Raw genomic sequence first — 14,651 nt, 5'->3', positions numbered from 1 at the left:
TTTGGATTCTGTGTCTCCCCCTCTCTCTCTGTTCCTCTGCTGCTCACGCTGTCTTTCTCTCTCTCAAAAATAAATATTAAAAAAAAGAGCACCCAAATTTTATTGAATGAACACAATTAACCCAAGTGTCAGCCCCTATATGGCCTCAAATTCCTCAGTATTCTAGGATCATATTTTCCTTCAATATTTTAATATTTTAATAGAATGGCTCAGGCCCCTATTGGACATGAGGTGGGTAGCCCATTGCTCTTCTGCCCCATAATGCTCTGAGTCTTATGAGTTGGGAGAAGAGTCCATATATGTTCCCTGCTCACCTACCACTTGAGTTGTTTTCCTCTGAACTCGTGCTATTAGTTTTATTCTGTGATTTATGTCCTGGGATTGCCATCCTCTTTGTGTCCTGGGCACTGTTCCACTGACACAGAGTGCTACCTGGCAGACTCTTACTGACGGAATGTAAAGGTGGTTAAAGCATATCACCACTTTAATTTACTCATTCAAGAATTCACCAAACATACCAGCATTCATTTAGTGTCTAGTGACACTGTGCTGGGCACTGGGGAGACAGATAATAAACAAACAAAAGTCCTCACATTCATGTTGCTCATACTCCAGTCAGGAAAACAACACACACAGGCACACAGACGAATGTAAAATTACAATGGAGGCAAGTGTGATGAAGGAAAGGCCCCTGGTGGACCGAGGGCTATGGCAGTGGGCTTGACAGAGAGCAGAAGAGTAAGTGTGCGTTAGCCAGCCCTGTGGCAGAGAGCAGGGGAGAAGGGCACTGGAGAAAGGGGGACAGCACATAGAAACCACGTGGAACGAGCAGTTACAGAGGTCCATGTGCTAGGAACATACAGATCCAGGCCAAGAAGGAAAAGAAGTGAGTCTGGAGAAAACATGCAAAGCCACTTTGCCAACTACACAGACTACTTCAGGCTTTCTTAACAACAAATGTGCTCTAAGTCCTAAAGTTAAGTGGGAGTTATTAAACAGTTTGAAGTAGGGAACTGACATATCCTTTGTACTTTGGAAAGTGCTGGTTACTGTACACAGATGAGACTAAAAAGGGTGAGGCATGGTGGATGCAGGGATTCCAAAAACAAAGTGTTGGCCCAGATGAAAGATGATGGTTTAGACTAGGGAAATGATGGTGGAAATGGAGATAAACGGGAAGATTTCAGAAGCATTTAGTGCAGCATACAGCGAGAGGACCTAGTGATATGAGGGAAGCATAGGAGGACAAAAGTGCAAAGTTCACTAAAGTAGTATAGACAGCAAATTGTAAAGAATACACTAGACATTGCCGTCTTAAAAAGTGATCAGACTTTGCTGAATGTGGAAAATTTTTGTGAGCTATGCCTCTCCTTAGCTTCTTGCCTAAGAGCTTTTCCTTTAAACTCACTTTGTCTCCTTTAAAAGCATATTCTCTACCACCATTTTGTTGCTTTACATATTTCTGGGTTCACAACCACTTCTTCATAATAATTGTAACATAATGAAACTATTACGTGTACAGTTTAACACTAGTCTCCACTACTTTAGAGTCTACATTGCCATGGCCAAGACTTCTACTGAACTGCTGCTAAAGTGCCTGCCATCGTTTTTGACCCTTCGTGTATTACAAAGGCCTTGGAAAGTATTGAAATCACAGCATTATTTTTAGTACGTCTTAGATCAAGTTCTTAGGCTTAGACTTTCACCAGAGCTTCCAGGGTCATGGAGTTATGTATGGCTATGGCACTTTCATCTCTCCATTGGACAAAATTTGTTTCATGCTTCCTTAAACCCTTCATTTCCTATCATCTTCTGTGTTACTGACCAGCTATAGTATTTATACCTCCTAGAGAAGATAACTTTTTTTAAAGTTTATTCATTTTGAGAGAGAGAGAGAGAGAGAATGAGAATGTGAGTATAAGCTGGGGAGGGACAGAGAGAGAGAGGGAGAAAGAGAATCCCAAGCAGGCTCCACAGAGACCATGTGGGGCCTGAACTCACAAACCATGAGATGGTGACCTTAGCCGAAGCCAAGAGTCTGAATGAGTGACCCAAGCACCCCAAAGATTACCTTTTTATTATTATCTAGTTCTCACACTATATGTCATTTCCTATCTTCTAAAATGTCAGTTTAGGTAACCCAGCATGATTTACAGAAACTAAATGCTATATACAATAGTCTACAAAGAATAAGTACTGTATGTTAACAATGTAGAATCAAAATGCTGAGTAATGAATTATGACTTAAATATCCAGATATTCCTGGGAGGAGAAATATCTATACCTAATACTGTTCTTGTGCTCTTTTGAAGGGAACATCCTTTCTCAGAACTTCCCCTGTTTTCTTATCCGGATTTCTTCACCAGAGCTGATGAAGAGTTGGCACAAATCATTGACCATCATGTAAGACTGACTTTCTTAAACTAGTAGCAAAACCTTTGTTTTTTAAATGCACTTTGAATTAGAAGGTGTAGTTTTGAGACTGAGACATTAACACGGCGAACTTAAAAATGAAGCCATGATTGGTCATTGCCAAACTTAATTATATCTCACTGCTAGATCTATAGATTTCAGTGCCTTTATTGGGTTATAGAGAATTTGGCTTTCTGTCACCTGTAAAATACTAGCCTTATCCCGCTTCCTGAATTAGTACTGATTTCTTGTGACAAGGATCTGATATTGAACACTGAACGCTGATTTCTTTTGTAATGTGGTTTTAATAATGGAACAAAAATCTTTTAACTCAATTTTTGGTGATCATTCTTTACCTCTGAAATATTAGAAAGACTATAATTATTGTGTTCTTGGGATAAGTTAAACAGTGGCAATCAAGGTCATTCACTTAAGACACCTTAATCCACTGAGCTATATTTAGTTGATTTCTTATGAAGTAATTTTGCATCTTCTTTTTAAGAGTAGAATTGCAGTAGAAGAGAAAATACTTGTTTTCTATTTTTCTTTTAATACAGTATGGACTCAATAGCATTAGACTATGTTTAAATTAACTTTAATACAGGTAATTCAGTATTATGTATCATATTACTTATATTTCCATGATTAATATTTTCATGTTAATTTAATTAGTGATCTTTTGAAAAAGAAAAGGATTATTTCAGTTACTGATTCCATTGAATAGTTATCACATAGCTAATGTTTAAGCCACGAGCAAAAGTATTGGGGTTTGGAGACTGAATGATGCCCTAGAATCTCAAGATGGTAACTGTGGTATCGTCCTTTTATTCACTAATGAAATTTCCGCTAAACCAATATATTACATATACAGAACATTATAAAAATTTTATAATGATTTACAAAGTGCAGCATCTGTATTCTACTATTTACTTCAACTAAATGATCTAGGATAGATTACAGGGGATAGCAAATTGCTAATGTGTATATACTCATATGTAGTATAATTTCAATAACAGAACAAAACCCTTTTGACTACATTTTCAGTGACTTTTTTCCCTTGAAAGATAATAAGACTTTAATAATTTTGTAATTAAACACATCTGCCTAGGGCTAGTTCAAGAGACAGAGGACATCCTTTTGATGTCCAAGGATGGACATCATCTTTTTCTCTTTCCAAGGATGTAAGCATTATCTAAGTAATTGGTGCCATGGATCTGTTTATAGTATATCCATGGAAGTGTAAAGGAATTCTTTCTGTTAACTATTAGAATCCAAATTGTTTGATACATGGCTAGCAATAGTTTGTAGGATTGATTTGAGAAGGTTTAGGAAGTTTCTCCTAATATCACATTTAAAACAAATATTCATGTATATATCATTTCCTTTCAGATAGCTCTAGCAATAGTTCTCTGTACTTATTTTTGCTTTTATGTTAGTTAATATTATCTTCACAAGCCTGTAACACATTTATCAAAAAGAAAAATGGTAGTTTACAATGGAGTTATTTGCCTAAGGTTTTGATGTTAGTAAATAAGTAATGTTTTTTGCATCCACACACAAAACCAGATTTACAGACTTCAAATCCATTTTCATAGTTGCTTAATTTCTTGGTTTATAATTCCTAACCTAGGCAGGGTAGAAAGGTGGAATCTGTGGTACTGGCAAGAAACAAAAACATGCAACCTCAAGTTGAGTTGTACCATTAAGTCAATTGAATATTATTAAGTGGCCCTATTAAGCAAATAATAAGGCAGATACCTCTAATTATACAGCATTTATTAAGGTTCCTTGTACACTGCTGGCATTCTATAGTATGGTGATTAAAATCCTGACTGAATGGGTTAAATAAAGCAGTAAATAGTGCTTCTATTTCCCATCAACTTCAACCATATCTGCATCATCCGTCTTGCTGCCACAGTTGATGATAACAGTATTAGATAAAGTCAAGACAAGATAATGGTTTATCCAAATTGAATTTGTCATGGTCAAGAGAGGCAAAACGAGGAAGAAAAGTTTACCTTTTTTTTTTCTGGGACTAACAGAAAAAAAGATCATAATGTGATGGCAAATTCCAGCAATGCCAAGTTTCTAACAAGAGGGTGAACTAAGAGACGAAGAGCTGTCTCCTGGACATTAGCAATATGATAGCACGTTACTGCTTTTATACGTGCTGTTTGGGAAACCAAAGGATTCTATTTTGCTGAGAGCTCTTAAGCATTAATCTCCTGTTGATTTTTCACAAGGTAAAGATCAAGGTCAGGAAGTACACTGAAATCTCTCATATAAGGTAGATTAGTTCCCTTTGCTTATAGATACTGTCATTATTATACCAACTACCACTTTTGTGCTAGAACATAAATTTGGTAGTTTTATTATTATTTAGTTATATGACAAAAGTTGTATGTCACAGATGGGTATCATAGTTATCAAAGTAACTTTTTAATTTCTTACACCTTAAAATTTAACTGGGAGTAAGAAAAATGAATAATATTTTATTATGCTTTTTCATTTAATATTTACCCTGAATGTGTTGACATTTAAAAAAATGTATGGCCTTTGGAAAGCTGAGAGATTTTTTAAAATTCTGTGGTTTAGTACTTCTTATTAATATCTATATACCCTAAATAATAGTTATAATTCACAGCACTAGTACATAGTAATCTATAAGTTAACTGATAGGTCCTTAAGCATAGTCTGGTTGTTTGTGAGTACGGATGGACTGAGGGGGACAAAATGAGCAAGTGTAGGAAGTATCTTGAGAAACTTCCAACATTTCATGCTAGGGGTCATTCTGCCCTGAACTTTTTACCCCGAGAGATTACCACCTCCTTCACTATTTCCTTCATTAAAGATAGTAGAAGGGGAAAAGGGTCCTCATGATGATGTTTGCTTGACTTGAAGTCGTTACTTCTGACAAATGACTCTAGAACTTCTGCCTCCAGATAATGCTGTTATTATTGTCATGAATTAACATGCTTAATTGAAGTGAATCCTTTAGAAGTCTGCATTTGCTGCAGGATCAGCATTTGTCTGCCCATCAATTTCATTTTCTACTTGATATGTAATAGTATCACAATTTTTACCTTTCAAGTTAGTTTGGCTTTTCTTTCTATTTAGCTTTGGTTTTATTATTTTCTGATTCCATGCTATCATGTAAATAGCAATATTAATGAAAAACTGAAATTCCTTTGTAATATAAAAATGTAAACCCTATTTTCTCTTTTATGAATGGTTTATTATTATTAAAATGTTAAAAGGCAATACTGGTTTATTTTTTCTCTCTGTTTTTGGGGGGATCAGAATTGTATACTTACTAATAGATAGCTTATATGTTTTCCAGTTATGGTACGGTTTAAGTTCTTTAAGAGTATCTGTGAGAAAAACCGAGAAGATAGTTAGATAATAGAATCTGCATCTTAAGAAGCTAAGGTGATATAATCTTTCATGGAAAATCGTATGGAAATGATGCTTTCTCTCTGTGACAGTGGCAGGAAGAGCTAAGGATCCGACAGAAGGAAGATGAAATATGTGAGGCCCAAGAACGTAAAGACAAAGAGTTAGAGGAAGAAAAACACTTCAGAGAAATTATGAAGAGAAGAGAAGAAAAACTACACAAGCAAACCAAACCCTACGAGCTTCCTCCTAGGACTGAAGTAATTTCATTAGAAATAAAATGACCCCCCCCCCCACCCAAAATTGAAGTCCAAAATGCCAGAAATTCATTGCATGAAAGAGACTATGAGAGTTAGATGTTAGGAAACTTTCCTTCTAATTAATTGGAGGCCATTTCTTAGGAGTTGTTAACCTGGTACAGACTCTTTAATAGTTGTATCTTAGTCCCAAATTAGCTGCTCTTAATCACATTTGAGTGAACTGATTTTACTAAACTTTTTCAAGAATACAGCTAGAGCTTTTCCTAATTGACTTTTTTTCTTGTGATCATACAGCATATTTATTCAATGGTTCTAGAGTAGTGATTTTTCAGTGGACAGTCAGAGATGAAAAGCAATTTATTGAAGAGTCACACTTAAGAATTATTTCTTGAAAATAGAATGAGCACCAACTGATACTCCTATATTAACTATTATACAAATAAAAGAAGTAAGGCACTTGCTTGGATTTGCATTTCATGGTCAGTCAATGCCACATCAAGCTATATGTCAGAATTTGCACATCTGGAGAGGCCAGACGTCTGAGAATGATGTGGTCTTTAGCACACACCAGAGGTGACCCCTGAGTGACAGTGGGTTTACTTTGCCAGATGAGTTTATGAGGATGGATATGGATGGTTCTGAAAGGTATGGTAACACTTACCAGAGGGATTCATCCAACTAGAAGTCATTGTTTAAATGGCACTTCACTTCCTCTGTGGCTCTCAATCTATGGATAGGAGTGTTGGGTTGGGATTCCTGTGATGGCTTACCTTCCTTTTCTGGAAAAGATAGATAATAATCACACCTCAATTTCACACAGGTGACTTGGTGATACTCAAGAGACAGTTAGCTTATCATGGATATTAACCTCAAATGACTGCCAGCTCCAGAAGATAATAGAAATCAGTGACAGAGGCTATGGAATACCTACCCCATATCAAGAAAGTTCCTAGTACTCCTACACTCTCCAATGTATTGTCAGCAAGAGAGGATCATACAGTATTTCAAGAAGTTCTCAAATAGGATTATTTTTTAAAATAGAAAGTGCTGAATTTTAGGATAGTGACAACTAGCTTTTTAAAAAATCACATAATTTGGGGTTAAATTTGACATATGGGCCACAAATTTGTGACCCATATTATGTGAATTTACAGTGTCAATATTTAAGATAATAATAACATATAGTAGGAAAATGGAAGGTGGGAAGGGTGTTTTTATTATGATTCCCTATAGGGTTGTTTCAAATCTATAGTGCTCTTCCCAAACCTTGTGTGTCATCCTTGTCTCCTCTTATACAGAATAAATCAGTTCTCGGGTATATTACCTCCCAATGCACCTTTCCAAATACCTTCATATATTTGTGCTTTCTCCTCATGTGAAAAAGAAATCTCTCCTACAGCCTCTTTTCCATGAATTTCACCCCTTTCACAATCTTCCCCTAGAGCTCCTTATCACTCACTCCTGCCCACGGAGGTCTCAATTTTCTACCATCCTTCTTGCCAAACGACTCTCTCCTTAAGTCCCACAGTGAGGGCCGCCTTTCTAGACTGCCCTTTTAAGTTGTAACTTCTCTGAGGATTTGTGAGAGAGGGAACCACTCGGCTGTGAGTTGTGGGGAAGGGACTCTGGACGTCTCACTGCTGCTTTCAAGAATTTCAGCAAATCCTTCTGTTTCAGAACCACTTTCATAGAAGCTTCGTGCTTCCAATTTCTGTACTGTTCCTACTCTGGGGCATGGACCAGTCTGCCTTAAGGCCTCCTCATGGCAGACTTAGGTTCATTTATTTATTTTTCTACCCTGCTTAGTCTGTTCCCACTTATTCACCTGCTTTCTAATATCCACATTTTTTTTAAGTATTATCAATGTGTTATCTTCTTTTCTCCTTATGGATTTATGCCTTTAAAAAAATAGTTCCTTTTCTATCATAGTCATGGAGATTTGTAAGGAAGCAAAATAAACACACACATGTATATACATAGAGAGAAAGATGATTAATCAGAATGTTTATACCTTTATTCTTATTCTCTAAAAGTCTTTTTTCTTATACTTTAAAAATCATAGAATCTGGGAACACACATCTCTCTTGGTTTTATTCCTATATCCTTAAGTTTTAGCAAAGGCTGGGGCTTGTAGGTCTGGGTTCACGTCCTAGCTATGCCTCCTCCTAGCTCTGAAACATTGAGTATGTCGCTGACCCACTGGAACTTTGGTTTACTCATCTATAACACTCATCTCTACAATTCATGTAAAGAGTGGCAACAGTCAGAAGCTAATCCAGAAACTAGAAATTAAAAGAGAATTTAACAAAAGGAATTGTTCTATTTATTTTTTTTAATAATTTTTTAATGTTTATTTTAAGAGAAAGGTGCGAGAGAGAGCGCGTGTACAGGGGGGAGGGCAGAGAGAGAGGGAGAGAGCGAATCCTAAGCAGGCTCCGCCCTGTCAGCATAGAGCCCAATGTTAAGCTCAGACTCAGGAACTGTGAGATCATGACGTGGGCTGAAATCAAGAGTTGGATGCTGAATCAACTGAGCCACGCAGGTGCCCCAGTGAAATGAAATTGTTTTAAAGGTGTTAGAGAATGGAGAAAATGAACTAGAAATAACACTAACTGCAAGAAACTGCCACCACCTCTAGGACCAGGGTATCAGAGAGAAGTGGGCTGAATTATTAACATCAGAAGCATGGAAGAGGAACCGCACACAGTGGGACTCCCAGCCTTCTGACCCGAGGCGCCGCCCCGCGGCTGCTGGGACCTCTGACGCGCAGGAGCTGATTTGCGGGCACCCGGAAAAAAGGAAACAAGAACTCATTGTCTGTGTGGAAACCAGGCTACCAGGAAGAGCAAGAACATGGAAAGAATCGACTTTCCTTTGCCCTCCAGGAGCTCTTTCTCCTGGGCTCATGCCCCAGCGTCACAAAGCACACAGAGGGTGGGTTTAGGAACGGAAGACACTAGTTAGATAATTAGAAAAAGCATGTAACACAATACCTAGAACACATTAGTCCGTGCAATGCAAGTTAATCCAGCCTTTTTGTTTCTTCTTCTGCATTTTTGACAAGTTCTTCTAGGACGAAAAGAAAAAACAAAACACTTGGAAGAAAGCATCACCTTTTTAAGTTAATGGAAATGTAAAGGAAATTTACTCTAATTTATCTTTAGAACCAGCCCTTAATTGTTCCAGTAAGTACTTAACCTAACACAAACTCAACTCAAACTCTTTATAATTTACCCTTCATATTAGTTTTGCCTCAAAATGTACAACATGTTCTCTGAGTTCCAGGGTGGGTTGTCTCAGCAACTCCTGTGTATTCAGCTTATGGTTTCTAAGCCCTGGCTACTTATTTTCTCAGTCTTCTCATTTCAAGTTTGTGGATGAAAAAGGAGAATGAGAAGCAGATTCCATGTCTACTTACCCTCCCCGGATCCTACGCATCTTTAAATGCCTCTACTGCTTGAAGTGTTAACTTCTCTCAGATCTAAATTCCTTTCTGCCTACAAGATGCTTCCGTGCTACTTTCACTCTAGGGTTACTTTTATTTTGAAAGAATAAACCCGGGTCTTCCTACATTCATTTATTATGAATTCTCTCTAGATTTCTCTTAGCAACTATCAAAGCAGCTTCTTCTTCACATAAATTACCTAATAAACCCTTTACCCTTACTGAGAATGAAATACTTTTAGGACTTTTAGTCAGTTTTATTTGGGTATTGTAAATTAAAAGACACATATTAGGGGACAAAAGAGAGAAAAGATGAATAGTAAATAAATTGTGAGTAGCAGAAACATGAAAATAAGCCTTTCTGCTAGTGCAATTTAATAAAGGTAAAAGATTCACCGAGGTTTGTGGGGCATGCCAAAGAAAATACCCAAAATGAGTATTTTGAAATGAAATTACAGAGTGGGTGTTTAGGGGCATGGAGAGGCAGTACACAAAACAACTCATAGCAACAATTTTAGAAATAACTCTATCATAATGTTGAGGAATTATAATTCAAGTAATTGATTCTTCTTCTCTTGCCAGTAAAAATCACCTCTGGGACATATAACTGCAATTGTCTACTAGTTGATTCTGAGCAACCTTTCTCACTGTTTTTGAATTTTTTATATCAATGAATCCAAACAAATTGACAGCCTATAACTAGTAAATACAGTTCCTTCTTTCCACCATACCCATCTTGCTATGTCCATACCACAGGGTTCAATAGCACGGTTTTCTGGAAGCGGCACTTTCAGCATTTTAAGTTGGGCTTTCTGAACATTTTTAGCTATTTAGCACCATCTCCAGTCTCTACCTACAAGGTGACAATAGCAGCCCTGGTCCCCGCACCCTGTCAGTCCTGACTACAAGCACCTCAGGGAACAAAGTTGCTCCTGGTGATGACTGGTCTATCGTTTCACTGACCTTGACTTCCAAATTCCAAAGTTACTTCTTGGTCATTGCTTTCAGTCTGCTTTCAAATTCTGTCAACTGCTTACACATGAAGATGGCACTTTCGGTCAGCTAGTGACTCTCACTTAAAAATCACCATAGGTCACATGAAGCCACTTCATTCCTCCTCGTGTCTCCATTTGCTGAAGTGGGAACATGAATAAAAGCACCCCTATTTGTTTTAGATGTGATTACTGGTGATATGTATCACCTTTCCTGTGGGCTAAACATAAAGGAAGACAGGAAGTTAGGAAAAACTGCTCTGGCAATGCCTGTATAGAAAAGACATGTCTAGTGATAAATTCAGCCCACACTGTGCTTCTAGCCTTAGACCGGCCACTTAAAGTATTTGTAAGACTCCTCGTACTAATTCTAGCTATTTTCTTTGACATGCAGGATATGTTTGGAAATTTAGAGCAAAACTCATTTTAAATTATCATCTTCTATAACATAAATTCACATATTTATACAGTTTTGCAAATTGTGTTGATGATTTTGTTACATTTGAGCTACATGCATTTTTCATAGTGACACAGATTTCAAGGATAATTTGGCTATAATGTTATTCAAGCTCACTTTTTCCTCCGATCATTCTAGCTAAGGGACCTATTTACATAATACCGAGTGCCTTGCTATTTTTTTTATTCCTGCTTCATTGGAAAGCCAAAAGTAAACAAAATGAAATGCATTTCTAAAGCACTTTTTAGTTGGAGGATCTTTGTGGTATCCAACTTACTAGTGAAATTCCTCCGGCAGAGACTCAATACTGGAAAAGGCAGGTTCTCTTATGAATTAACGAACACGGTAGAGGTTAAGCGTTTCAGAATCACCAGTTCAACACTCTCTATATAGTCAGACTACTGGCAGTACAGTCAGGCCTTGACTACTGACTCTCAGGTTTCCTTTTAAGCACATTCCTGGGGCACCTGGGAGGCTCAGCTGGTTAAGCATCAGATTTCGGCTCAGGTCATGATCTCGCAGTTTTTGAGTTCGAGCTCCACGTCGAGCTCTATGCTGACAGCTCCGAGCCCGGAAGCTGCTTTGGATTCTGAATCTTCCTATGTCTCTGCTCCTCCCCTGTTCACACTCTTTCTCAAAAATAAATAAACATTAAAAAAATTAAGGACATTCATAATTTTTACTTTATTGGAAAGCTGAGTTTGACTAAACGCAAAATTCTCAGAAAGACTTAACATAGGGAGCTTCCTGGTAGGCCGAGGCAATCAAGCCAAAGAGAAATATAATGATGAGAAATCATCTTTTATTTAAGCTAACCATCAATCACTCCCCATACCTGGTTTAAGAAGAAGAGTGAAAATAAGCCTAAAATGTAGTCATTCTTTAATTACCAAATAATAAAGGTTTGAGTTTTCTCCCTTGAAGAAAAACTCTAGAGCCAATTACAACCCTTGGAGCCAACAGTCATGGGAAAAGGGAGATGATAAGGAGAAATGAAATAGCTTATAAGATATTTGTATTAGTGATTAGAATCAATAATCCAGTGCTTTCATTTTACAGATGAGAAAACTGAACACTTACAGGTCACCAAGCAAAACATGAGCTATTCATTAGTTTGCTGAACACACAAAACTATGAAGCAGGTACAATCATGTCCAATGAATCCTGAAGAAACAGAGGCTGTTAGAAGTAATGTGCTACGTCACTTCGGTCTGTTAGCTCTTAACCACCACACTTCATTTCCTTAGAGATTTGGAGAAATAGCAATCAAGAATCTTACCCAAGACCCAATTCTGCTTGTGATACCATTCTGAGGTTCTCTGTCCAAACATATCATGCCATTTATGAATACACACTCACAAAATAGAAATAAAAACACAAGTATATAAAGTTGAATTGACAGTAAAGCTTTAGATGAACTATCAAGGTAATTAGAAGTGTGACAACTCATGAAATGTCAATTGAGTCATGATTGTTTTTAGTAATCATTCAGGAGTGAATACTAAAATGCTATTCTGTACTCATCCTAATGTATAGTTATTATAATGATTTTGAAAGAACAAATAGTATCTGGGAAGCAAGGAGTAGCCAGTAGTAAAAGTTTTGGCTGTGCCACTTCTGTGTTCTTTGTAGAGTCATTCAATGGAGGGTTTTCTGATTTTGTTTTTGGGTTTTTTTAGCCTATTCCTTGACTCTATTTTATTTTCATGTTGTATTTGTCAATTAGGTATTGTTTGAACCTTGAATAAAATCAATTTTTAAAAAGGATTTTTGACTTTTGTGTCATATCTTCCTTATCCATTCATCTGTTGATGGACACGTAGGTTGCCTTTGTATCTAAGCTATTATAAATAAGGCATCAACAAACATGGGGGTGCATGTATCTTTTTGAATTAATGTTTTCATTTTCTTTGGGGAAATACCCACTAGTGGAATTGCAGGATAATATGGTTATTTCTTTTAATTTTGTGAGGAACCTCCAGAGGGGAGGTGAATGGAGAGATGGGCAACATGGGTAAAGGTGAGTGGGAGATACAAGCTTCCAGTTCTGGAATTAAGAAGTCATGGGAATAAAAGGCACAGCACAGGGAAGGTACTTAGTGCTATTGTAATAGTGTTGCCTGGTGACAGATGGCGGCTGCACTGGTGGTGAGCACAGCGTAATGCACAGAGAAGGTGAATCACTATATTGTATCCCTGAAATTAATGTACCATTGTATGTCAGCTATACTCAAAACAATTTGAAGAAAGGGATTTTGGTAATAGTTGCAACTAGACATAAGGCACAAATAATTCAAAAGACAAACCTTGCATTTTAACTCTGATTTCCTGGCTCTAATTCTTATATCTGTACCACTTATACATCAATATAACACAGGTAATTTTAAGTACCATCATACATCACAAGAACACTGATGACTATATTTTAAATGTGTCTGTGAAAAGTGAAATGGAATATTAATCCAAGGTTGTAGATGCAGCAATGTCTATTCCTCCAGGGACAACAAAATACCTTTTGGGAAGTAAAGCAGGTATTAAAATCTGGATTTACCCATGTGGTCCTGTTATTTCTTTACCTTTTGCTTATTCTAAAACTTGTATTTCCTGTTCACTTGTCTCCTTCAAGTTACTCTAGATAAACAAATACAATGACAATAATTTAAAAGAAGGACAATAGGCAGGCAAGTGGACCTGGGGATGGTGAGGAGGAGGAGGAAAATTATGAGGAGGAGGGTAAGGATGATAAGGTCAATGTGTACTGAATCCTTATATTTTACTCTGGGACAAATACTGTTAATACTTCCCATTTAATTATTATTTTGCGGAACTCTGGACATACGTACAATTATCTCTTCTTCTAAATGAGGACTTAAGACTTAGAGAGTCAGTTAACTTGTTCAAGGTTGCACAGCTAGTAAGTCAGCCTTTTGAGCTTGACTTCTCTGACCCTCAGGCCTTTGTTCTCAAGCAAATGTGCTGTAGTGAATCTGCAGTTATATCAGCATGTTAAGATTGAAAATGGTAACAATCACAAGGAGAATGAGGAGAGTGAGAATAAACGACTTGAGAGCCAGGATTTTTTACTTTTACTCAATAATGTTATTGACCAGAACTTACAACGGTTTCTAGTCCACAGCACGCTCTCAACACATTTCTGGAATAACTGAAAGGATGGATGGATGAATGAATGAGTGTATGGGTGGGTGAATGAATGACACGACACAACATGGAGAGGGTTTAAGATTTTTCTATTAAACTAGAAAGTTCATTTTTAGAGAAGCTTGTTCATTTAACAGCAGTGAGTGAGTATCCCTTCACGCCAGGCCGTGCTGCGCTGTGGGTGCAATGGGCAGCCTACTCGCATGGAGCTTACCGCCTGCTTGCTGGCTTCCGTATCTATTATAAATCCAAAACGTCTATACATCATACATAACATATAAAATAGAATGTATTTTAGCCTCATTTAACTGACATCAAAGCAGTATTTATAACACTGGGGTCAGAGCACAGTGGGGAAAATTTTGTAAGAAAGAAGAATCATCCTAGGTATGTAGAAAATTTAATGCCCTTTCCAAGTTACCTGACTCCAGGTTAATTAACAGAGCCTATTATATTTTTTTCCTCACATACAAGTTATTTTTGTGAGCATATTAAAGCCTTTAGAAAATTAAGTTTTACAGGTACTATAAATGC

The 14,651-nt window shown here is 37.2% G+C and overlaps 1 protein-coding gene across 1 annotated transcript in view; it reads left to right on the top strand.

Moving 5' to 3' along the window:
- Positions 1-6,531, top strand: part of TMEM232 (transmembrane protein 232) — a 208,954-nt gene extending 202,423 nt beyond the window's left edge. Inside the window, exons 15-16 of the mRNA XM_029942687.1 lie at positions 2,313-2,403; positions 5,898-6,531. Coding sequence (XP_029798547.1) covers positions 2,313-2,403; positions 5,898-6,089 — 283 coding nt within the window. The 3' untranslated portion in view covers positions 6,090-6,531. The remainder of the gene's footprint in view (positions 1-2,312; positions 2,404-5,897) is intronic.
- The last annotated feature ends 8,120 nt before the right edge of the window (positions 6,532-14,651 follow it).

This window comes from Suricata suricatta, chromosome 6 (genome assembly GCF_006229205.1).
Source record: "Suricata suricatta isolate VVHF042 chromosome 6, meerkat_22Aug2017_6uvM2_HiC, whole genome shotgun sequence".
NCBI classification, from domain to species: domain Eukaryota; kingdom Metazoa; phylum Chordata; class Mammalia; order Carnivora; family Herpestidae; genus Suricata; species Suricata suricatta.
Note: the sequence above shows the minus strand (reverse complement) of the source record. Positions and strands in the feature narration are given on the sequence as shown.